Source organism: Raphanus sativus, chromosome 5, assembly GCF_000801105.2.
Source record: "Raphanus sativus cultivar WK10039 chromosome 5, ASM80110v3, whole genome shotgun sequence".
In the NCBI taxonomy this organism is placed as follows: domain Eukaryota; kingdom Viridiplantae; phylum Streptophyta; class Magnoliopsida; order Brassicales; family Brassicaceae; genus Raphanus; species Raphanus sativus.
In genome coordinates, this window is record NC_079515.1 from 20577519 (window position 1) to 20603658 (window position 26140).

At 31.4% G+C, this 26140-nt stretch overlaps 6 protein-coding genes across 8 annotated transcripts; 2 read left to right on the plus strand and 4 right to left on the minus strand.

Moving 5' to 3' along the window:
- Nucleotides 1-315: 315 nt before the first annotated feature.
- On the minus strand, nucleotides 316-3235 carry LOC130494926 (uncharacterized). The gene is made up of 3 exons (XM_056985768.1): nucleotides 3026-3235; nucleotides 2762-2870; nucleotides 316-590 (listed from the first exon to the last, which is right to left on the minus strand). The coding sequence occupies exons 1-3, from the start codon at nucleotides 3233-3235 to the stop codon at nucleotides 316-318; spliced, it is 594 nt and encodes a 197-aa protein (XP_056841748.1).
- Nucleotides 2402-4742, minus strand: LOC130494727 (SHUGOSHIN 2-like). Its single transcript, XM_056985769.1, has 8 exons — nucleotides 4426-4742; nucleotides 4122-4232; nucleotides 3870-4040; nucleotides 3678-3761; nucleotides 3501-3605; nucleotides 3334-3417; nucleotides 2762-3246; nucleotides 2402-2690 (listed from the first exon to the last, which is right to left on the minus strand). Exons 1-7 carry the CDS (start codon nucleotides 4740-4742, stop codon nucleotides 3237-3239), a joined length of 882 nt encoding a protein of 293 aa, XP_056841749.1. The 3' UTR covers nucleotides 2402-2690; nucleotides 2762-3236.
- A 5519-nt stretch (nucleotides 4743-10261) lies between these two features.
- LOC108857445 (BTB/POZ domain-containing protein At1g03010) lies at nucleotides 10262-13028 on the plus strand. 2 transcript variants are annotated; one of them, XM_018631433.2, is made up of 5 exons: nucleotides 10262-10425; nucleotides 10515-10581; nucleotides 10700-11905; nucleotides 12126-12372; nucleotides 12500-13028. In XM_018631433.2, exons 1-5 carry the CDS (start codon nucleotides 10385-10387, stop codon nucleotides 12799-12801), a joined length of 1863 nt encoding a protein of 620 aa, XP_018486935.1. In that variant the 5' UTR covers nucleotides 10262-10384; the 3' UTR covers nucleotides 12802-13028. The 2 variants fall into 2 exon arrangements, with proteins under 2 accessions (XP_018486935.1, XP_018486936.1); XM_018631434.2 differs by having other exon boundaries at nucleotides 10262-10419.
- A 5353-nt stretch (nucleotides 13029-18381) lies between these two features.
- On the minus strand, nucleotides 18382-18885 carry LOC108860246 (monothiol glutaredoxin-S1-like). The gene has a single exon (XM_018634147.2). The coding sequence runs from the start codon at nucleotides 18854-18856 to the stop codon at nucleotides 18548-18550; it is 309 nt and encodes a 102-aa protein (XP_018489649.1). The 5' UTR covers nucleotides 18857-18885; the 3' UTR covers nucleotides 18382-18547.
- Nucleotides 18886-21447: 2562 nt separating this feature from the next.
- LOC108861280 (putative clathrin assembly protein At1g03050) lies at nucleotides 21448-24143 on the plus strand. The gene is made up of 3 exons (XM_018635117.2): nucleotides 21448-22281; nucleotides 22718-23569; nucleotides 23669-24143. Exons 1-3 carry the CDS (start codon nucleotides 21612-21614, stop codon nucleotides 23923-23925), a joined length of 1779 nt encoding a protein of 592 aa, XP_018490619.1. The 5' UTR covers nucleotides 21448-21611; the 3' UTR covers nucleotides 23926-24143.
- On the minus strand, nucleotides 24056-25916 carry LOC108861281 (beta-carotene isomerase D27, chloroplastic). 2 transcript variants are annotated; one of them, XM_018635119.2, is made up of 7 exons: nucleotides 25577-25915; nucleotides 25347-25495; nucleotides 25177-25269; nucleotides 25011-25072; nucleotides 24741-24847; nucleotides 24302-24394; nucleotides 24056-24211 (listed from the first exon to the last, which is right to left on the minus strand). In XM_018635119.2, exons 1-7 carry the CDS (start codon nucleotides 25833-25835, stop codon nucleotides 24177-24179), a joined length of 798 nt encoding a protein of 265 aa, XP_018490621.1. In that variant the 5' UTR covers nucleotides 25836-25915; the 3' UTR covers nucleotides 24056-24176. The 2 variants fall into 2 exon arrangements, with proteins under 2 accessions (XP_018490621.1, XP_018490622.1); XM_018635120.2 differs by lacking the exons at nucleotides 24056-24211; nucleotides 24302-24394 and having other exon boundaries at nucleotides 24968-25072; nucleotides 25577-25916.
- Between the last annotated feature and the right edge of the window lie 224 nt (nucleotides 25917-26140).

The following is a 26140-nucleotide window of genomic DNA, read 5'->3' on the forward strand; positions in this document are numbered from 1 at the left end:
TTACTTTTTTATCAAGTAATTTTGAAAGTATATATTTTCTAAATCATAAATGTATTAAATGTCGAAGTCGATAAAACAAACCTGACTGGCAATGGTGGAAAAAAACATTTTTAATTAAGGAGTTATGATGACATAATATGGTTTATGTTAAGGAGTAAAACTTTTTTTTTGAAAGTATATATTTTCTAGATCATAAATGTATTAAATCTAGAATTCGATAAATCAAACGTAACTGGCAATGGTAGAAAGAAACATTTTTTATCTAAGGATGAATGATAACATAATCTGGATAATGTTAAAGAGAAAAACTTCAGCTTAGAAATCTGTGTCACGGCATGTGGGACAACTTAGGTTATGGTAAAACCACTCGACGATGCATATATGATGATATATGTGGTTGCACCTCAGTGAGTTTACAATCCCCGTCCCATTGAATCTGCCATGGCAGGTGAAGCACACTTTCTCAGCATCCTCCAGAATGGGTTCTCTCACTGATGCTCGTAGGTTGATCAAAGCCTCGTCGAGGTCTTTCCTGTTGGTTGCTCTAGGGTTAAAATCTTTTATAGATAGAACAGCGTGGACATGTGTGCCTAGATATAGAAATCAAACATAAGAAGCCGATAACAATAATTCGTATAGAAATAAAAACCACGTTATCTGAAAAATTAGTTATGAGTTTACGAAATAAATACTACTTGTTATTTATTAAAATATGATTTTCTTTTTTTCTTGTTAAAAGCTTAACTGATTTTCTTTTATTAACTAATTTATCCTTTAATTATATATTAAAATTGGATGTGTCACTAAATCATTTCTTGTGATTTTCTGGAGTTGGATAACCGACCATAAGAAACCTGTGAGATTATTATTTTTCTTTTTCATTTTTGTTAGTAGAAAAAAAACTTGTAAAATAATTCAATATTTTTTGTTCAATTTTAATATGTTTTAGTGGATTATTTTATGTTTTTACTAAATTTAGTTTTACAGTAGATTATTGTAAATTTTTTGTTTGAGTTAAAATGTATAATTAATTATAATATTATTTATGTAATATTAGATAATTAATTAATATATTTGACCAAGATAATAAAATATACATGTTTGATATAACTTTTTATATTTATTATATTTGAAAATAAAGTAAACCCTGTTTTTATATAAATGATTTTTATTTTTGAAATAAATGTCACTGATTAGTTGGCAAAAAATGTTACTGATTAATTTTCTTAATATAACTTTTAAATTTTATTTTCTTAAAATTTATTGTTTTGATTATCAATTTACTAAATTTTACGATAGAATATTGTTAAAAAATTTTTGAGTTAAATGTATTATTAATTATAGTATCATTTATGTAATATTAGATATTTTATTAATATATTTCAAAAAAATAATAAAAATAATATTCATGTGTTGCTTGAATTTTTTGTATTCATTATAATGGAAAAGCACATAAACTATGTTATCTGAGTAAAGAACTTTGATTTTCAAAATAAATGTTATTGATTCATTTTCCTAATAATTTTTTTTCTAATTTTTTTTGAAAATCACTGTTTTGATTATAAGTTAATTTGTGGATGCTCTTTTCTATCATTTTGTTAAATTTTATGGTAAATTTCCTAATTTTTGTTTGCTTGATCGTTAAGTTATGGTACATGAAAAAAATAAAAATGTACATTACTTTTGTTCTTATTTTTTTGTGAAAATTTTATTTTCTTCTCTAACTACATAATATTGTGAATTATATTATGTGTTTTAGTTAAGTTATTTTTGCAAATACACTGATTATAAATTTTATTTAGTTGACATCGTGCAATAATTATGAAATTAATATTTTTGTGCAATAAGGTACTTCCATGTGAATGTCCATCTTCAAGCATTCACGTTGCAGGATTGTATCTGTCCTTGATCTTTAGAATCCCTTCAACAGCCTGTAGAGTAAGGCGTTTAGTTTGATTCCTCCAAAGTATCCAATGGATATAACCAAGAGAATGACAAAGACAAATGCTTCACCTCAAAGTATTCAAGTTTTTGGGAGTGATGTCCTAGGCTTGTACGACGTAGAACTTGGCTTCTATTTGTTCATTACAAAAAAAAATCAGGAGGTTATACCTGATTTTGACAGGAGGGAAAACTGATTTTTCTACGACTTCTCAAAATCCAATTTCTTCGTGCTGAACTGCTGATCGAGGACAATCACTCTGGTCCCAAGATGATTACTAATTTCTTTTATTTATAGATAATATTATTATTTTAATTAGAAAAACACATCAATAGTGAACCAGAGGTTAGTGGTGGCCATTGCTTCGTGTCCATGTATGTGATGATAATTCTGTTGTATGATTACTATAATGCGACATTCTTGCTTTATGAAATGTATTATGCTGATCATCTGGTTTAGAGAGAATCAAGATCATAACTTCAGTTTCAATTTTCTTTCTACCTCAAAACATAATCATCTTAAAAAAGAAAAAGAGTTTTTAAGCCTTTTATGTACACCTATTTCCTGAACCGTAACAGTTTCAATTTCTTTCACTGTTTTCTCTCGAGAATCCACAACTCTACTCAGGAAAAGAGTGTTCATTCAATTGATCTGTTGGAAGCGGCTCAACTTTCTCAGCCTTACCATCTTTCTTAGGGATTATCAGACCGTACCCTCCTTCTCTTCTCTTGTACTATGTTTATCTCACCTGCCAGACCAAAAAAAAAAAGGAGGTAAATGTTCCTTGCATTTCATGCAATCAAGCATATGTATGCATACCGGTTTCTTCATTCTGGAAGCCGTAGAAATCGTGAGCTACTAACTCCAGCTGCTCCACTGCCTCGGAGACGGTCAATGGTGGCATTTCAAAGTACTTGGTACGCACAATCTGTCGGAAAAAAAACCATGAGAAACAAATTATCAAAGAGTCTAAAAATTTATAAAAACGCACTATGAAGTAAGCTTCTTAACAACAACTTTGCATATTAAGAACATAGAGACCAAGAGGATGCTGGAGATTCAGAAGTTTCGCCGCATCTTCACATTAAGTGAGACTTCTCTGTATGATTGAACTTTCTCTGCTGCATGTCTCGATGGTCTTCTTCCCACAGATGTTCTTGGCTTGTTCTTTGATTCTCTTTCATGGTCCCCCTGAGACACCGTTGATGGTAACAGATCACACTCTGTCACTATATCTTTATTGGCTCCATTGGTGTCTGAAGCTGTCTGACATTTACCCTTTGTTGATTGCATTCTAGTCGACACTATGGCGAGAACACCACAAAGATAACACTCACATTACATCACTGAGACTCTAAAACTTGTAGGAAGTTCAACTGCTACTAACAAACCTGCGTTTCCCGTTTGTATTAGATGTGTCATGTCCGCTTTCAGATGGTTCTAAAGCTTCAGATCTTGATCCTTCGCTTACTACGCTTCTCAAATATTATCCTTTGCATTATTTTTAGTGATATTCATACAGGTTATTATTTGTAAATAGGAAGTTAAGCTAACAAACCTTCTCCTCTTGGTCGTCTCCCTGACTTCGCCTCTCTCATGAAAGCTTTTACATGGTTCAGCTTCTTCGGGCCTTAACCGAGCAGACCGTCTTCTCAAAGAGAGCCTGCTCGAAACGGAGAGTGTCAGTCTGATACGCTATTATCAATTCAGAGTTTATAAAAAAACTCTTAATAACCTTGCTATTTCTTTAGTTACTTTAGTTTCCGTTTGTTGAGTTTCTTGAACAGCAAACCTGGTAGATTTCCTTTGTACGGATAGCCTGTCAGAAAACAACCAGACAAAGGAATTAAAACCCAAATAAGATATTCTTGTTGCCATTGTTTTGGAAGATTTTAAAAATGTAATTCCCGGGACTGAATATAAGAACCTCTTGCTATGCAGACTGTCTTTTACGGGGTTAGCTGCAACAAACTTCTTGTTGATAATATTGTCAACAGTTTGGTTTTCCCCTTGAGAGACAACCCCCTTTTCAACGTCATCTTCAGTCTGACAGGTCACTTCGGGGATAACAGTAGTATCTATGACTCTAGAAACTTTCCTACAAACGAAACAATACCAATTCACGATTTACTTGACTGCCAAAAGCTTTCACAGAACACAGATTAAACATGAAGCAGACCTGGAACTTCTGCTGTTTGCGCTCTCTTTAACCTGTATTGGCTTAACGATAGAGCTTTCTGAAGCTGAAAATGAAACGATATGGGTAAGTACACAAAAAGGGTTTCTGAAGCTGAAAAAGAAAAAAAAAACAGTTTACATTTTATCCTCGACGCTTGCTTTCTCTTAAAACACAAAGCTTAAACTCAATAATCTGGTGCGATGAATCCTTGAATCGCCGTACCCTGATCAGGACGAAAGCAAAGACTGTTAGTATTATCATCGAGAAAAAAAAAATTATAACGGATTTAAAATCAAGAACAGACATAGCTGAATATACCTGCTCATCAATCATAAGCATTTCAAGACCAATAAGGTTCTTCGTGAGGACGTTACGCGCTTCCCAAAAATGAATCAATCGAAACCTTAGCTGGGTTTCCTGTGGACCGAACTTGACATCTCTAAAGAACACCAGTTGAGCATTTTTTGCGGAGGGGACACTGGTTCCACTCCTACCTTTGATTGGCACATCGGAACACACAACGGACTTGCCGTTTCGTTTCGCAGAGACAGAGTTGGCTGAAGAGACACCAGATTCAACAGTAGGTTTGATCGGGCAGGCGGAAGCTGCTTTCTTCGACATATGGTCGCCGGAAACAGGGCTTTTGTTGTCGGATTCATGATCTGAGTTCCTTTTTTCGAGGATGGAAAGGGAGATTAAGAAGTTGTGAAAAATCAGAGTGGTATAAATAAGATTTGAGGGAGAAAGGCGAAAAGAATCCATAGATTAAAGCTCCGAAGGATTGATTGCCAAGGATTGATTGCAAAGGATTGATTGCAGAGTGATGGCGTCGTGTGTCGTTTGATCATCTCTCGTTAACAAAGCGTAAACGACGAAGAAGGTGAGTTGATCTGACATGGCAAAAAATCAGCTTCCTATTGGTCTGAATTAATCTGCCTACGTGGACGACTTCTCCTTTGATCTTATTAGCCTTTTAATATAGTATAGATATCTTATATCACTTGAATTTATTGGATTTATTGCTAAAAATCGACTCAATTCTTTTTTAATTTATTATGTATATATTATTTGTTTAGTATTAATTTTTTGAAAAGAAAATATTTATTTTTTAATTGTTCATGTTTTCATGATTAAAACAATTCAGAAACAAAATATCTTAAATCTTAGTCAGTTAATAAACTATCTATATATAATAGCAAACCATTGATGATGTCATCAATTTTTTATAGGAAAAAAAAACTGAATCCAACAGTCAGATTTCTTCTTTACTTTTGATCTAACGGACATAAAATTCTATTGCTCTGAGTGGCTTACGTCACCAAAAACTGTTGTATTTAGCCGTCTTTCCTCTCATCCTCAAACAACGCAACCCTTTAATCACACTTCTCTCTGATCAATATATGTACTCTATTTAGCATCTTTCCCTGAATTGTTTTAGCCTCAAACATCACAATCCTCTCTGATCAATATATGTATATATACGCTTCATGTTTTTTCATATGATGCAAGGTAGTCACTCAGCAGACGTCTCTTCTATGGGACACTTCGCAAACGCCGTCTTCGTTTCGTGCAGTGGGGTATGGTAGGAATTTATGGGAACGTTTGAGGACGAGCGAGTTTACAGTTTGACCAGAAGACCTAGAATCATCATGCTTCTATATATATACCAAATTTGCTGAAGAAGACAACATCAATTAAGGTTTAAGGAAGCGACTTAGGTTTCCTTTATGGAGTGTCTTCTTTTAGTTTTTTTTTTATATCTCGTTTTAAGGTTTTAACAAAAGCACTCTTGTTTTGATTATACTCTTTTATCAACGTTTCGCGGTTTCGGTATTACTTAATGTTCTATAATTATGCCCTGTTCGTTGCTTGAACGAAGTCTCAAAAACGTGCGATCACAAATATAAAAGGATTTAAAGTGACAAATCAGCAACTGGTTAAATTATGATTTTGAGGATGCATAAACCTGCCGCTTACGTCACATAATACATGTGTATGAGCCGCTGAAAATTACAGCAGGAAATAAAAATGGTGAAAACACTACCACCGACATCCCCGGCGGCAACCGTACAAACAACACGCTGCATCAAATTGATCTCCAGACTCTCAAGCTTGTTATTTTTTGTCGCTGGACTCTGACGCTACATTCAAGTAACGAACAGGGCCTCATAACCTTGAAAACACAAATAGAGTTTCTTTTTGCTCAATTGTTAAACTTCTTCGGATGTTTCTCTCATGTATTCAACTTCAAGGTTCAATTTCTGTTTATATGCTAATGGGCAGGACAAAACAAGATACACAATCATAAACATTCTTTTCAGCTTTTTTACTTGCTCTTCTCTATACTATTTTGTGTCGCATGAACTCTAAAAGCAAGTCGCCCTTTTCTTTTACTTTTCTCTTTATTGTAAGCATTTTCTTTGACTCATATCTCTCATGTCCTTCACCTTTCTTGTAGACTGTTATTATATATGTGATGTGTGTTTGTCATAAGTCATTCTCGATCTTGTCATATCCTTCTATCATCGCCAAGCATGTATTGGAGGGGAACACAAAAGCTTACTCCAAGGAAAAAAACATTAGCACCAGCAGTTAGCTATGAATGGTTTAGTTTTATGCTTTTCTACTTGTAAAAATTGTAGTGGATTCAAATAGGTTTTGTAATGAAAAGAGGACTCATATCAGCTGAGGTGTGTCTACGGTGGCAAAGCTATTGATAATGATGGGGGAGATCGAGCCAGTGACAATGGAGGTGGAGTTACATATACAACCTCATATTTGTATATCTTATTTTGTAACTATAAACAAATTTAATTATATTTTTTGTATTTTATTTAATTATTTTATTTTATTGATTTTATAAAATTACATTTTTCTATTAAATTGTATAAGTTAGCCAAAACACATCTTGGGGCAATTAAGTGAAAATAACTGCAGTCACGATTGTGTGTAATTGTGGACAATATAGCTACAAATATAATCTCTTGCTATGTGTAGAAATTAGCTACAAATAACATTGTGGCTATGTTATAAGAAAAATGGCCATGAATAGCCACCACAATAAGACGATTGCTAAAAATGATCATGAAGTTCAGTGATCAGAAGGTTACAGGTTTATTTGAAGAGTGGTTCGAGGATTCTTGAAGTGTGGGTAGCAATGTCGGGAAAATTTTATGTCCTCTAGCTATAAGATTTTTACTCTTTTTCCCCTTTAGAGTTTTGTCCCATTTGGGTTTTCTCTAATGGGGTTTTAATGAGGAAAATCTTATAGCTCTTCCAAACTTGGCTAGTGTTTTGGTCAAGGTTGAGGGGGACTTGGGGGATTGGAGTTGGTTTCTTTTGTCTTTAGTTTTGCTTGTTGCTCAAGAAAAAACAGTATGCATATTATGTGTAATAAAGCTTTTTGATGAATAAAATTAACATTCATTCAAAAAAAAAAAGATGATTGCCTTGTAATAAGGCTTTTTGATGAATAAAATTAACATTCATTCAAAAAAAAAAAAAGACGATTGCCTTTTATGTCACTGATAAAGACGATAGCCCAAAGGCAGTGTTTCCAAACTCGGACCAAATCGATCATAAACGGGACAACAATATGGATTGGATTAATGTTAAAATCTAACTAAAATTGAACCAGTTAAAACTCTATGTTTAACCATCAAAAATCCAGGAATCGACAACACAATGAACCGGTCAAAACCTGGTTCGTATATAAAGTAAAATTTTGTTGATCAAACAATTAAATTTTCCTTTTTTAAAAAAGTAAAAATAAATTGAAAAATTAATAAAGTATAGTCTTTTTTTACGTCTTTGCTAGTCACAAATACTATTTTACATGTCAAGATACTGTTTTTTTGTCTACTTCTCACTTATGTTCAAAACTTTAATAATTGAAATATTTATGTTTTTGAAATTTGTATAATTTATAAAAGAACAAAACACTTGTTTTATATCAAAACATAGGTTTTTAACTAATGTGTATATAAATTTTTAAAAGGTGATGAAGATATAAAGTGATAAACATCTGGAGGATAAAGTTTAAATGTGTTTTTCATATTAATTTTATATTTGAACTATTAAATTATTTTATTACTTTTGTTACATTTTAGTTGTTATTTTTAAGTTTTTATCAACATTAGGACTATTGAACATTTTATTTGATATGATCTATCTTTTTAAAAATATGCATATTATTTAAAAATATTGTTAAATATAATTTTCGAACCCGGTTTGAATCCGATTGAATTATAATAACCCATGTGACCTAAAATGGAGAAAAGCTTGAGAGAGAAAGAGAGATGAATATATTTTTTTGCTTGTTTAACAATTTTTTTTTTGTTTTTTTGAGAACTTTAAGCTATTTTAGTATTTTATTTTCATCATATAATATGTACATATATAATATATCTCGCCAATTTTGTGTACGATAAAAAGAGTTGATAAATATGTGAGATAAGTGAAATAGAAATGAATAAGTAATAAATATAAATATTAGATATATATTATTAATATTTCAAAAAATAATTTATATTTTTAGTAAAGTATTTATATGCTTGTTTTAAAATTATATTTTTTTTGTTTTTTAGAACTTTTAAACTATTTTAGCATTCTATTTTCATCATATAATATGTACATATATAATATATCTCGAAAATTTTGTGTATAATAAAAAGAGTTGATAAATATGTGAGATAAATGAAATAGAAATGAATAAGTACAAAATATAAATATTAGATATATATTATTAATATTTCAAAAATAATTTAAATTTTTAGTAAAGTATTTATATGTCCGCGCAAATGCGCGGATTCGTTTCCTAGTTATTTGTAATACCATTAATCAATTGGTCAACCTTACACAATCAAACCCACAAAAGCTTAACATTTGTACTGTGACTAATCCAACATAGATTAATTTGCCATAATTACCATAAGATCATATATATTATGTTTCGAGGGACTCGAGATTAATATATCGATCAGCCTAGCATCATTACATTAACAGCCTTAAAGCTAAGTATAAATCTCAATCGGTGTAATCACTAGGAATCACTACCGCTTTTCTGTTTCATTTTTTTTTCTTTAATTTTCATAACCAAAGCAAATAACATTTTTCTGGACCACACCTAAATAATACATATTCAGAATAAAGCATGGAGTGAGCTTAAAGCTTGGTCACACCAAATAATTCACATGACACAATACTGTCTTTTAAATAAAACTTTACATTACAAAAGAAATCCACCACTGGATATTATCATATTAGTAGATAAACACTATGCAGCATTTTTTTTTTTGCTGTTAAAAATCGTTTTAATATGGCTACTGATTGTAAATAGGCTTAAAAAAGCTTATCGGTGACTCTTTAGCAGAGAATATAAAATGAAGTTTTGATTTCGGTTAATATTGAAGGTAAACATGAGTGCACATAATCATGAAATTAGAAGGCATCATTACGATTACCATACAATCAACAAGAGCAAAAAAAAAAACAAGAACATAAATAGATACCTTAGACCATAATAATGAGATTGAAATGCATCAAGGGACACTACTAGCAATTTATGTATGTACATTCATTTATTTCCCTAACTTAATTTCATCTGTGATAATAATGACCTCAGCTTTACACGTAATTAACAGATTAATTAACCTAAGATATCAAAACTCTTTTGTGTACCTTTTTGCATCATTAACTACGTACATTCCCTGCAATTTACAACGGCAATTCTTCTTCTGTAAAGACAGAGAGAGACAGAGATGGGACTTCCTACAGTTGGAGAACTGAAACCAACTTTCACAGGAAAGCGAGGGTTTCGTCTGAACTCAAGCATCAGGCATGCCTCTGAATGGTAATATATAGTATTGTAATTATGATTATCATTTTTAGTTTTGTCTGCATTCACTAGGAACACGTCAGGAAAAACGAATAAGAGATTTGTTCTTTCTCATGAAATTTTAGCTACAAGATCAAAATCTTTGTATGTCATGTGAATCTTTGTAGCCACAAATCATTTATTGTCAAAGTCTCTTACTGTTCATTAACACCAATAATTTCATCCTTTTTTTTGTATCTATGTGGAACATGTCCGTACATTAACAATTCATCTGGTTCTGTCTTCATTTGAAAAGTTTGATGCTGACATAACCTTTTACATGTCTCGCCTGTGAATCTAAAAATGGCGTTCAGAACCAGGAAAAACACACACTATTTTAGATGATAGAGTTACTGTTTCCTTATCCTAGAATCTTAGCGTTGGAGTCATGGAATCCACAAGCAGTTCTTACATGATCATCAAGTTCAAGTCCACACAGATCTTGTGCTTCAATAAATTACAGATCATTATTGTAAAATCTCAGAAACTTAATGAGTTTTGTTTATCTGTTCTTGCAGGCCAATATCTGAAGTCTCTAGTGATCTTACAGTTCAAGTTGGATCTTCAAGTTTCTGTCTTCATAAGGTAAAAGAATAACAAACACAAAACCTAAAAACAGAGCATCTATGCCAAAACAGAGGATCCTCTGTTCTTGAGCTATATAGTTTTGAACTTTTTTTGCTTGTTGGTTTGGTATTCTCAGTTTCCTCTGGTGTCTCGGAGTGGAAAGATCCGGAAGCTTCTTACGGATTCGAAAACTTCGAGTATTTGTCTCTCGAGTGTTCCCGGAGGATCTGAGGCTTTCGAGCTAGCAGCTAAGTTCTGCTATGGAATCAACATTGATATCAATCTTCTTAACGTAGCTAAGCTTCGTTGTGCATCTCATTACCTAGAGATGACAGAGGATTTTTCAGAGGACAATCTCGCTATCAAAACAGAAAATTTCTTCAAAGAAACGGTCCTCCCTAGTATCTCGAACTCCATCCTCGTTCTACATCACTGTGAAGCCCTTGTCCCAGTCTCTGAAGATCTCAACTTGGTGAATCGTTTAGTCATAGCTATCGCCAACAACGCCTGCAAAGAGCAGCTCACCTCGGGTCTACTAAAGCTCGATTATACGTTTTCGGGTACGAATATGGAACCAGAGACTCCGTTAGACTGGTGGGGGAAGTCAGTAGCAGTTTTGAATCTTGATTTCTTCCAGAGAGTTGTCTCTGCGGTTAGGTCTAAAGGGCTGAGACAAGACGTGATCAGCAAGATTCTTATCAGTTACACGAATAAGTCTCTTCAAGGGCTAATAGTTAGGGACACAAAGCTGGAGAAAGAAAGGGTTGTTGATTTTGAATCAAAGAAGAAACAGAGATTGATTGTAGAAACAATCGTTAGGTTACTTCCTACACAAGGAAGAAAAAGCTCTGTTCCAATGGCGTTCCTTTCAAGTCTTCTCAAAATGGAAATGACTACGTCATCATCATCTGCTTCTTCAGGATCATGTAGATCAGACTTAGAGAGAAGGATCGGTCTTCAGCTAGACCAAGCCATCCTCGAAGATGTCTTGATTCCGACAAACCCTAACGGAGCCAACAACACGATGTATGACATTGATTCTATCTTGAGAATCTTTTCTATATTCTTAAACCTAGAAGAAGACGATGATGAAGAAGAAGATCGACATCATCGTAATCGGTTTGGTGATGAAACAGAGATGATTTTCGATTTCGACAGTCCTGGTTCTCCAAAACAGAGCTCCATCTTGAAAGTATCGAAGCTGATGGATAACTATCTAGCAGAGATAGCTTTGGATACGAATCTGACAACGTCAAAGTTCATAGCTTTAGCAGAGCTCTTACCAGATCATGCTCGTATCATCAGTGATGGTCTTTATCGAGCCGTTGACATCTACCTCAAAGTAAAAACTCCTTTCACTTTCAACCCTCTCAATATTAAACTTATAAACCACTCGATGGTGATCTAGTGGTTTCCACTGGATAAAAAGCCGTCATGCAGTGCGAAATTGCTAGCTCCACGTGTAGTTAGACAGACGGCACATGAGCAGAATTAGTCGGGCTTCGGCTCCTGTTTAATCAAAAATAAAACAATAAACTTATACATATGTTTATTTACTGCAGGTTCATCCGAATATAAAGGATTCAGAGCGTTATCGTCTATGTAAGACGATAGATTCACAGAAACTATCACAAGAAGCTTGTAGCCATGCAGCGCAAAACGAGAGGCTACCGGTACAAATGGCGGTACAAGTATTGTACTTTGAGCAGATCAGACTCAGAAACGCAATGAGCAGTAGCATTAGTCCTACTCAGTTTCTGTTCAGTGGTAACTATCATCAGTTTCCTCAACGGGCAGGGAGTGGAGCAGGTAATGCTATTTATGACCCCTCTGAAATGTATAATATATAGTATACTATTATATATAATATGATGATTTAGCATTTAGACGTTTGACCTAATTTATGGTTGTTTGTTTGGTTGACTTGAATCACAAGGAAGTGGAGCGATATCACCAAGAGATAACTATGCGTCGGTGAGGAGAGAAAACAGAGAGCTAAAGCTTGAAGTTGCAAGGATGAGGATGAGATTAACGGATCTAGAGAAAGATCATATCTCTATTAGACAAGAACTCGTTAAAACCAATCCAGGGGCTAAGCTTTTCAAATCATTTGCTAAAAAGATAAGCAAACTCAATTCTCTTTTTAGCTTCAGTAGTCTTAAACCTTCCTTGAAGGGAAAGGCAAGTACTGACAGCCGTTTCTTGTTTCAGAGAAAAAGACGACACTCGGTTTCTTGATTTAAGAAACAAGTCTTCAAAATTCAATATTTTGATTCACTTTGTATAGTGAATGATTATATACTTTGTCGTTGGAGGGTTTGATTTGTGGTTTCAGTGTGTATGTATAGCTTGATATAATTGTGTTTTGTGAAATGTGAGCGATGGGTTTTGTCTAGTATTTGCCATTGACTTGTACCAAATCTGCATGTTGCAACTTACAAGAACATACATTACATTTATTATGACGCCTGATGACTCAAATAATACATAAAAATATGGAAATTGTAAACTCAACTGTTTTAATAATTTCTCTATATTATTATTATTTTGGTAATCTAAATAGGGCGAAGACCCAAACTAATCACAGAAATTTCGAATTTGGAGTACTTAACACATTTTTAAATCTATAATAACTTATCTGAATTTGCAGGTTTCTAGTCCGAGTTACTTAGCACATTTTCTAATCCATCGTACTATCCGACAACACATATGTTTGATTCATTATCTCATATATAAAACACTCTTTTCTTGAATAATAGGTGAATGTGTAATGTTAGTAAATTCTAAATTTCTCTAACCCGATAAGTGTGTAATTAACATAGTCAAATTTAACAAATTTTCACACAAATACGCAAGGCATTATAAATTTATAATCACAACAAAGCTATATAAAATATGATACCAATTAATAATATGTTTTCGGGTAAACATTTAAAATTACTTATTAATAAATTCCTTACTAATTAAAATACTATAATAATAAATTATTGTTTATGTTTTCATTTGAAATTTTTTATGTATTATGATTTTTTTTAAAAAAAATCTTATGTATATACATTCATTATTAATAAATAAATATTAGAAATCACTCAATATTAACTTTCAATTATATAAAACTAGATATGGACCCGTGCGTTGCACGGGTTTTATTTGATGTTTTAATTCACGAACACATAAAAAAGTTGGAAATATTTTTCTCACGTTAGTTCTTGGATTTTCAGTATATATTGGTGACATTTTAATAACAATAATCTGTTTTCTTACATAATTTTTTATTGATATTCTATTTTAATAATAATTGTGTTTTAAATAGTACATTGATATTTATATTTTTAATAAATACTTCACTTTTTATAATTTTTCAAAATAATATTAGCTATAGTTAATTGAAATATATAGAACTGTGAACTCTTTATATTGTTTATATTGTGTAAGAAAACTAAAAACGACACAATTAAAAATATTAATATTATATAACACCAGTCAATATTTTTTATCGATAGTCAGCTAAATATCGAATATATTTCTAGATAAAACATTAAATTTATTTACTTTAACATTCATGGTGTGACTTTAACATCTTTTTCTATATACAATATTTTGTAAAACACCATTGTCAGTATGTTTTACAAATTTGAAATTCTCCAGTTGTAGTGACTTTTGATAGTGCGACATATAATTGTAAGACTGAACTTGACAAATAGACCAACTTTTTAAGCTTTGACCTTAGTTCTGATTGATAGTCATTTCATAGAACACTCTTATAGAAAATTGAAGTCTTTTCATTTTGAAAGGTCATCTTGCATATGTAGGTATGAGACTTATTCTAAGAATACAAATCTGTTTTTCCACATAAATTCCGGTTAGGATTTCGGCATCAATATTCATATTGTATAGGCGAGTTATCCATAACGCTATTCTATTGGACAGTCTTCATTTTTTATTTAAATTCCTTAATAGCATGACCTACAACAATCCATTGGAAAATCGTTCTCTTTGATTTAAATTTCATAGTAGCATGATCTACAACAACATAACCAATTTTTATATGTTGATAAAAATAAACACACATAATCATAATCACATATAAGCATAATAGTCACACTAACTTAGTCACAATACCATAACAGTTGGACAAAATATCCGTAAATTTTGATTTTATCTGTTTTGATGAACCGAAATTTCAAATATATGTAACTCTACAAAGCAAAGAAAATACTTATATGCAATATCTGTAAGAAACTAAGCAAATAAAAAAATACCAATATTATTAAGAATGAATATCTGATCTGATCCGTTATATGAATACATATACATGTATGTAAAGACGTATATGTATATAAATAATTTATATAAATATTATATTGTATAAGTTTTCTAGTAAATTTTAATAAATTTATTAAGTTATTTATTAGAATTTTAAAAGTAATAAATTTTTATTTTTGTAATAAAATGTTATTATTATTTTATCTTATATTTGGAATTTATGATTTATTTACTAATTTTAATTTATTTTTGCGGATCGAATCGGATATCCAGTCAAAAATCTAAAATTATCTGAATATCCGGAGCACCGAATATTCGTGTGGCTACAGATCGAATTGGATCAAATAATTGATTATTATAACAAAATGGATCGGATTAGAATATCTCCAAAAATCCGGATATCCGATTCATGTTCACCACTACATCTATATGTTCAAACGACTAAGTATAATTGTAACAATAACTAATGTATAATAGCATGACAATTATATTCTTTTTAGAAAAAGTTCAACGTCAGTTTAATGTGAAGATCGGGATATCTAATTATTTTCTCATGTGACACAAAAAAAAAAGATAACACACGAAGATGTGAAAGAACATGCAAGAAAACTCACCAAATATTTTTCTTGCTCAATCCTGCAAAAAATTACTTTTTAAAACACAAATTGTTTTTATTATCTTCCTATATATTTTATTAATCATAAGATATTTTAACAAATGTCAAAATTTTATAAGGAAATTAATATCAAATAATCTCTTACAATTATCTTTTTTTGGATTTTGGAAAAAGAAAATTAGTATTAAATAAGTTATTTTACAAACTTCTCTTCTTTAAAATTTGTAAAAAGGAAATTTTCTAAATATTACTATTAAATAATTTTTAAAATTAAATTATACAATTAAATATTTTTAAATTAAAATTTACTATTAAATTAACGAAAATTATTTCTTCAATTTCTTTTAATTTTATTAGTATATATATTTTTAATCATGAGATATTCTAACACAACTTCAAAATATTAAGAAAAAATTACTATCAAATAATAGTTCTAAAATAATATTATTAAGTAATTTTTAAATTTTCTTTTTACCCTTAAATAATTTCAAAATTCGTTTTTGTTTTTATTTTCTTAGTATATATTGTTTTATTCATGATATATTCTAAATATTATTGTTTTAGTATATATTATTGTTTTAGTATATATTCGTTTTTTGTTTTTATTTTATTTAAAAAGGAAATTACTATTAAATAATATTTTGTTTAAGATTTTTAAAATGGAAATTGACTATATAATTAATTTCACCAAAATTTTTTTTATTATCTTATATATATTTTTAAAATTATGAAGTAGTTTAACACATATCACAATTTTAAATGTATAATTGTCATGTGTCACAATCATGTTAATTAACAACTTTGAAGAACCAATTTTCCTATTAAGTAATTTTAGAATATTATTAAGTATTTTTCAAAATTTCTTTTTTACTATTAAATCAATTTTAAAACTAATTATTTCAAAATTCGTTTTTTTGTTATCTTAGTATATATATTTTATATCATTATGAATTTTAACCTCTTTAAAAATATTAAAAAGAAAATTACTATCAAATAATTATTTGCAACTATGTTTTGTTTAGGATTTTAAAATGGAAAATTACTATTAGATATACTTACAATTACTTTTTTAACAAAATTTTTTTTTGTTATTATCTTAATATATATTTTTAATTATAGTTTAGATTAACACATGTCGCAATCTTAAAAATTTTAATGACACGTGTCGCGATCATGTTAATTAGTAATTTTGAAGAAGCAAGCTTTATATAATAAGATTAATGATTTTACTTGATTAATATTTAGTTCTGTGTTTTCTGTTTTTTAAGTTTTTAACTTTTTACTAAAAGATATTTTTTTGGATATCAACACAATATATATAAGAATTATTATTTTTATTTAAAATATAATTTTTAGATTTTGGACAATTCTTTGTTTTATTAATTACTAATTTTAATCACTAATACTATAATAATAAATAATTTTGTTTTCATTTGAAATATTTTATGTATTATGATTTTTTTAAAAATCTTATGTATATATATTCATTATTAATAAATAAATCTTGGCAATCACTCAATATTATCTTTTCAATAATATAAAATTGATGATCTTACTTGATTAATATTTACTTATGTGTTTTTTTAAATTTATTAAAATATATTTTTGGATAATAACACAATATATATAGTTATATTTTTATTTTTATTTTTTTTGATTTTGGATAATTATTAGTATTATTAATTATTAATTTTAATCATTTATCTAATCAAAATCATTTAAATTCGTTTTTCTTTTTGGAGCTAATTTATATATTTTATCCATTAAAGATATAAACAATAACAACTAAACTACAAAAACTAAATTTAATAAAATTATATAAAAATGTTTTGAATCGCACAAATGAATTTTTCAATACAAGAGTGCTGAAGATATAAAATATTTTATTTAAATTAAAGAAAAACAGTATAAAATAAAATTTAACTTCGGTTTAAATAAATAAAATCATATTACGGGTTACAATTATTTAGAGTCTTCTAAATTTAGTCATATAAGTAAATTTAAGATAAATTTCATAAAAAGTTAAAAATATATAATTTATAAAAAATCATAACTTTTATTACGTAAAATAATTTCTTACAAAAAATATACCCGCCCTTTTTAAGGGTGGATCAAAATCTAATTTATACTATTAAAGCAGATGACTGTTTATGAATCTACTCATAAAATTTCTAAGTAATTACAAAAATTTCTTGTACTTTTTTCCAAGCATTATTTGAAATTAATCAAAAGTCATTATTTTGTAATTATATTAAAGAGTATTTAATATAATTCAGTTCTTTGCCTTTTTGAAAATTTTGTTTCTTGAATATTTGAATCATATCTTTCCAAAAAATCTTTCACATTATTAATTATTTGAAAGCATTTATTAAATAAAACCTCAAATAAAGTCAATTTGAAATAACAAATGATTAAATTAACAAAATCATAATACGGGTATGAATTATTTCAACTCCTTAAACAATAGTTTTATTTGAAATAAAAACTAAATCACATAAAATAATTTAATAAAATTATAGAGAATATTTTGAAACGCACAAATGAATTTTTCAATACAAAAGTATTGAAGATAAGTTTAATATTTAAATATTTAAATATTTTATTTAAATTAAAAAAAGTCAGTGTAAAATAAGTTTAACTTTGCTTTAAATAAATCTATTACATGTAAAATTATATAGAGTCTTCTAAAATTTAGTCATATTGAAAATAACAAAAATAAATCATATAAGTAAATTTAAAATAAATTTCATAAAAAGTTAAAATATATAATGTTATCAAAAACATAATTTTTATTACGTAAAATAATTTTCCAACAAAAAATATATCCGCCCTTTTTAAGGGCGGGTCAAAATCTAGTTAATATTATTATAAAAGATACAATCTTGTTTCTTAACAATTGCTATTGCATTACACAAGCGAATTGAATAGAATTATTTTTTTAATGTATTTTTAAAGAAAAAGTGACATTAATCTTTTTCTTGTAACACTAGATATATTATGCTTCAAACACTGATCATGCTCTATACTAGAAATATATAAGTAAAAAACATTAAGAGCTTTAATGCGATTTTTTTTAACTTTCTTTATTGCGATTAAGGCCTCTTAAATCCATATGGCTCCAGCTCTTCTGAGCAACGAACCTAATTGATTCCTGACTTGAAGAGACATAAGCTGATGTGCACCACCTATGAGTTGTTGCCCTATAAAGACAGCAGGCACGGTCGGGTTGCATCCAAGCTCGGCCAGTGCTCGTTCGACCTCCGATCCATTAGACATCTCATCTAGTTCGTATACCGTTGGATTCGCACCGTAGCCAGATATAAGCGACTTGATCGTATGGCTCATACAACATGAAGTCGTGCTGAATATCACCACTGGCTTGTCTTCTAGCAATTTTGATATCTTCTCCATTGATATATTATTGTCTGAACGTTGATGTGCGTGTAAGTGTTTTGGTGCAAGTAATGGTGATATTTGGTTAATTTGATTCTGGTCCAAGGGCGAAGTCATTAGTATATATAGAGGATTTTTGTTTCCGGAATTATACTGGGATCGGAGTCCCTTATACTATACATGATTGAAATGACATAACGAGAGAAAAGGTTGAAGAAAGAACCACAATCAACAAATATTCTATCTCGTTTTCGATTCTCAAGAAGTTTATACTAATTAATTATTGGAAGAAAGAATCTAAATACATTGTAAATGGAATTATGCTATCAAGACCGCGAAAGAGCCATATTTTCGTTTAAATAGTACAAGCGGGAGAAGATGCTGCCTCTCTACGTTCGGATTATTCGACCGACAAGAAAAGAGAGAACTAATCAAATATACTATCCAGAGTCCAGACAATCGCATAATAATATATGATTACTTGATACTTAATTATGGACGTTCATGTCAATATATGTGATTATTAGTCTAATGTTTTCAGGCATAAATGATAAGAATAATTCGAATAATGAACATTTAATTTATCAATAGCTATGCCAACAAAGAAACTGAAAGCATTCAGACCTAGACATAGACTATCATTAGATAATACAAACAACAGAGATAGAAGGCGTATGTTACCAAGAACATATTCGATAAGAAGAAGTGATTAGACATTGAACCAACTTGCTTTTCTTTCTCTTACATTTCCTGAATTGTAATTCTATTTATACTTTTTTCCCAATACTAAAATAATTTATGAAATAATATCCAAGGAAATAATGAGTATATGCGGAGAAATGAAAAGGTACTTGAAAGCTGTTTAATATTCCACGAAGGCAAGACCAAGATAAGCCACGTTTCACACACACACACATTGAAAGAATTTACACGTTTATTCTTCTTTGAATGCTTTTGCATGCATGAAAAAAGTTGTTTTCCTTGTTCATGATCGTATATATATTTCAAGATCCTTGCGGTATATAAAGTAAATTGCCTCCATAGAACTTTGAAGGGCTGCTTGTTTTTATGTGAGGCCGGGTCACACATAAATGTTAGTATAGCCAATCATGTTTTGTTGGGGGCAGTTCAAAAAAAGGTTTTGTTGGGGGTAAATGAGTTTTATCGTCGAAGCTCTATCATAGATTCTTAATATATAAATTTATGCAGAAAACTATAGGATATACTATTATTTGTGGGCGATTGAATATAGATTAGCAAGTTCAGATGTTGCTTGAAATATATTGCAGAACAAATATCACACTGACTAAACCGCAGTTTTCTATAAACCCCCTATGGTGAACCTTCAAATTCACCACTTCTCTAATAACCAATCAAAGTGCCAACTAGATTAATGATTAAAAATATTAAATAATTTTTTCAAAAATCAAAATAATTAAAAAAATAAATAGTGTCAATTTTAATAATACTAATATCACTATATCTAATCCATAAACTCAAACTCTATACCCTAAATCCAAATTTTAAACCCTAAATTATAAATTATAAACCCAAACTCTATACCCTAAACCCAAATTCTATACCCTAAACCCAAACCATAAATCATAAACCCAAAAACCTGAACTATAAACCCAAACCTATACCCTAAACCCAAATCCTAGATTCTAAACCCAAAACGTAAATACAAAATCCAAACCCTATACCCTAAATATTTGGATTAATATTGATGTTGTTCTTTTGAAATTTAAGGTTAAGAATTAAATTTTGGATTTAGAGTTCATGGTTTGGGTTACTGTCTAGGGTTTGGGTTTAGGGTCTACGGCTTGGGTTTAGGGTTTATGGTTTGGTTTTAGATTATAGGATTTGGAATTAGGGTCCTTGAGTTTAGGGTATAATTTTGGGTTTAAAATTTAGATTTCTTGGTTTATGATTTATGGTTTGGGTTTAGGGTTTAAGATTTAGGTTTAGGGTATAGAATTTGGGTTTAGGGTATAGAGTTTGGGTTTATAATTTAAAATTTAGGATTTAGAATTTGGATTTAGGGTATATAGTTTCAATTTAGGGATTAAATATTGACATTAGCATTATTAAATATGATATTATTTATTTTTTTAATTATTTTATAATTAGTCTAATTGGCACTTTGATTGGTTATTAGAGAGGTGGTGAATTTGAAGGTTCACCACAGGGGGTGAACCCAAGTCTTGTCCAAAACATTTTCATAACAATTTTAATTAGCTTGCTGATCGATATTTATTCATATATATATGAGCTATAGTACTCATATACTGTATATAAAGCCTCATCAAAGTATATGGCATATGCTATTACAAATTCTAATTATAAATTATATAACCTCATCTACCGAAGACTATCGAAATAGTGTGTACCATGGCTAAAAAACGAAGATCACAGGAACGAGAATGACTCCTTAATCAGTATCTCCTCCTTCCCATAATTAATGGTAAAGACGAGCTAAATTTCAGTTTACCAATTAAAAAGGTCACGTGGCGTTACTAAACACCGGCCAAAATCTCCGACAACTTCGGCGACTTGCATGGTAAAAATCAACGAACACCAAAGAAACTACATTGACAAAAACAAAACAACATACACAAAGAAGAATACAAACAAACAAAAAGAACACAAAGGAGAAGAGAGGAAACGAGAACAAAAAATAAAGCAATCCTCTCGTTCTTCCCTTTTCTCTCTTCATCTCTTTGTCTTTTTTCTCATTATTAATTAAAATAAATTATAATAAATTACAAAAGATATGAGTTCGAGTAAACTTAAACGAGCCATAGGAGCCGTGAAGGACCAAACCAGCGTCGGTCTAGCCAAAGTCAACGGACGAAGCGCTTCATTATCAGAGCTTGACGTAGCCATCGTCAAAGCCACTCGTCACGAAGAGTATCCAGCAGAAGAAAAATACATAAGAGAGATTCTTAGCCTAACTTCTTACTCACGCAACTACATAAACGCATGCGTCAACACGCTTTCTAGACGCCTAAACAAAACCAAATGCTGGACGGTTGCTCTCAAAACCTTGATTCTCATCCAACGTCTCTTAGGAGAAGGAGACAAAGCCTATGAGCAAGAGATCTTCTTCGCTACTCGACGTGGGACCAGACTCCTCAACATGTCTGACTTCAGAGATGTTTCTAGGTCAAACTCCTGGGACTACTCTGCTTTTGTAAGGACTTACGCCTTGTACCTCGACGACAGGCTTGATTTGAGGATGCAAGCGAGACATGGGAAACGTGGAGTTTACTGCGTTGGAGGAGATACCGTGGAAGACAAGAAAGACAACCCGGAGGCTGATCTCTCCACGGCTATAGTGGTTAGGTCACAACCTACCGCTGAGATGAAAACAGAGGAAATTTTCACCAGAGTACAACATTTGCAGCAACTTCTTGACCGTTTCTTGGCTTGTCGTCCAGCAGGTAATATAAAATCAATGTTCTTGAAATTGGTGTAGGCGCCAACCAAGCTGAAACAATTTTTTAAAAATCCGATATATGCGATTCAAATCCGTTTAAACTGTTCTAAATCGTTTAGTTATTAGTTCAAGTCAAATAAAATTAATAGAAATTTGTTTAATCAAGTAACAATGTTAGTGTAAATTCATAAATTTGTCTAATTTCTTTTTTGTATATCTAATTTTATAAATCAACAAATGATGTATAGTTAGACATAAAAACTAAATTATAGTGTATATATATATATATATATATATATATATATATATATCAATATTAGTCACAACTAAGCCTCACATAAAGATTTTGACCATTGTACAAAATATACAACTTACACCGCATCCACTTGTTTTCTTGTTCTTTGCTTTGTTTCTTGCGTAACAAGTTATGTGCATAACAGGAGGCGCGAGGAACAACAGAGTTGTGATTGTGGCTTTGTATCCGATAGTGAAGGAGAGTTTTCAGATATATTATGATGTGACAGAGATAATGGGGGTTTTGATCGAGCGGTTTATGGAGTTAGACATTCCTGATTCGATCAAGATCTATGACATTTTCTGTCGTGTCTCGAAACAGTTTGAAGAGCTAGATCAGTTCTATTCTTGGTGTAAGAACATGGGGATCGCTAGGTCTTCCGAGTATCCAGAGATAGAGAAAATAACACAGAAGAAGCTTGCTCTCATGGATGAGTTTATAAGAGACAAAACCGCTTTAGAACAGAACGATAACTCAAAATCTGTTGAAGAGGAGGATGAGGCAAGAGCAGAGGAAGTAAACGAGGAGGAAGAAGATATGAATGCGATCAAGGCCTTACCTGCACCTCCACCAAAAGAAGAGGAAGAAGAAAAAACAGAGGAAGAAGCAGAGGAACCAGTGATAATAGAGGAGAAGAAAGAAGAAGTTGGTGATTTGCTGGATCTTGTGGATATAAGCAGCGGTGAAGCTGCAGAAGCTGGAGATAGCTTAGCATTGGCTCTGTTCGATGGCCCATACGCGAGCGGTACAGGTTCAGAGTCTGGTCCCGGATGGGAAGCGTTTAAGGATGATGGAGCAGATTGGGAGACAGCTTTGGTGCAATCAGCTACAAACTTATCAGGAAAAAAGACTGAACTCGGAGGAGGCTTTGATATGTTGCTTCTTAACGGAATGTATCAGCACGGCACTGTAAACGCTTCTGTGCAAAACTCCACGGCTTATGGAGCCAGCGGAAGTGCAAGCAGTATGGCATTTGGTTCTGCAGGAAGACCAGCAGGTTTCAAAAGAAATATTACTTTGCTCTGTTCTTTTGCTCTGTTTACTCTGTTTCCATTTGCATTCTACTAATCTAACATGAATTTACTATCAACTACAGCAACTATGTTGGCACTACCTGCACCAGCAACGGCCAATGGAAACAGCAATGGACCGGTACCGATGGATCCATTTGCAGCTTCATTGGTGGTTGCGGCGCCACCATATGTGCAGATGAATGAAATGGAGAAGAAACAGAGAATGTTGATGGAAGAACAGATGATGTGGGAGCAATTCTCAAGAGAAGGAAGACAAGGACACATGAATATAAGACAAAACCAAAACCAACCTAATTACTCTTACACACCTCAATATTGATTCTGCAGCTCTTCTTCAGTTGTGCAGCTTTTTTTTTGTCTACAACTTATCTTGGTCTTATAGATTTACTAATTGTCTTATTCTTTTTTGCAAACTCAAACAATTTTGATGTTCTTGGGTCAATATCATAGGGCATATGTGAGGTTTGCTTCTATAAGTAATTGTAATCTCCGATTTATCTTTACAATATAAACTTAAATACTATACTTTTTTTGATATCACAATTGTATTTAATGTCCCTTGTACAAGCTCTAGTGTTTCATACCATAGCTTCTGTTTGATTTGCCTGCAAAAACCAGAGAATTGTCATTGATAAAGATACTCAAATGCCTTGCTTAAGAAGCTATCTTGTTGGCCAAAAGGTTTTGATTCTTACAAAATTGAAAGCATGGTTGTTTCATTACAGGATCATCTTTGATCTCTGGAGGCTCCTGACCAAACATCATCTTACAGCTAAGATCATTAAAATCTGTGGAAAATCACTCAAGACAAATGTATATTAGTGTTGTGATAATTACAAAAGGGAATGATTGCTTGTGTCTTAAGTCAAATCATTGACTTCTTAGAAAGCATAATCACCCATCATTATACATCTTGAAAACTTAATGGGTCTACTTGTAGTTAATTGTGTCCTTAGTGGTGACTCAATGGGACCTTCAAGATAATATTTATAACTTATAAGCTTCCACAAGTGAGAAGTGCAGACTACTATTTTTACCATATACTAAGTTTGATTTCAACTGTTTTATTTAAAACCTAAATCTTCTTGCTTTAGTAATTGCAACTTTATAGTAAACGAGTGAGATTTTTAGTACCGGGCATCATGTAGATAGGCATTCCAAGTGAGTTTTTGATGAAGATTTGTGATGGGATTTTACAAAGGTGAGTGCACATACCAACACAATTAGTCTGCTCAAGAAACCTGAAAAGTTTAAAAGACATGATTAAGTGACAAATCTCAGTAGTGAAATTAGTGTTGTTACTGGTGGTTTATGTAATGCAATGATTGTTTATGGAAGAATGATTCTGATTTTTGTCTCACATTAAGTGATCAGATGGGACCAAATAGAGAGATTACACCTAACCTGCACTTCTCTATGAACACCATACTCTTCTCTTTTCTTCCATTAACCTCAGTCTCCCTCACCTTTTTAATAATGTTCCCAGATTAAAATACTTCCGTTAGTTACAACTTATAAACGAAGGCAAAGTTTAGGATTTAGAGTTAATGCAGCAGTTTATATATCTTACCTCTGAAGGTCCAACAAGCCAAGCGAAAAATACTGTGGTGAATAGAGCGAACAGCTCTCTTGATAGTTTTGAAGGTGGTAAAAGCATTTTGATCTGTAATTTTAGCAAGAAAATGTTATTGTTTATTAAATTTTCATACTATTTGATCTCATAAATCCATGAGAACTTACCAAGGAGAGTATCACTGTTGGAAGTGCTCTGTCCAAAGCGACAAGAACAAGCTCATGCTGTTGCTTGATGCTTAAGTTAACAGCAACCCTAGTAGCCGTGTCCACTAAGCTATCATAACCACTACTCTTGCTGCTACTACTACTCATCCCTGAAGAAAAATATCACATGCTTGTTCCTCTCTATCTTAAATAAAGAAAAGATTCAAAGAATAGATGGGAGATATACGAACCAGCGGTGTCTTGGAGAGTCTTTGACAGATAATTAATTGCCATTTTCGACAATAAGTTGTCTTCGTTACTTGCATTCTTCTTGTTGGATGGCTCCGTTCTTGTTGTCTCTTTTGCAACCTTGAGTTCTCTAGAGTAGGCTGGCTTTGAGCTGAGAGTTGCGGAAATGCTTGAACGTCCACCTCGAGTGCGTGTACCGTTGAGCCGGATTGTGAAACCAATGATGTTGGTCTGAGAAAGTGATAACTTAGTGTTCATCATTTGGTCTTATTGTGGAAAAATGAAGAACATAAGAGAGAACTCGTTGCAGGTTCTTGTTATTTTTCTGAGGCCAATAATCGACGGTTCCCAAGTCTATATATACTAGATAGGAAACCTGAATGACAGATTTGTCCTCGGGCATGTGGTGCATGAGTGTCTCGGCAGTCTCCAGACAATTAACACACACTCGAGATGTACTACACATAATGTGTGGCCTAAAATTCACAATGGGCCTCACCGTTTCGCAAGCCCATATTAATAAAATCATAATCTTCTCACAATAACAAGAACGAACTATTAAGAAC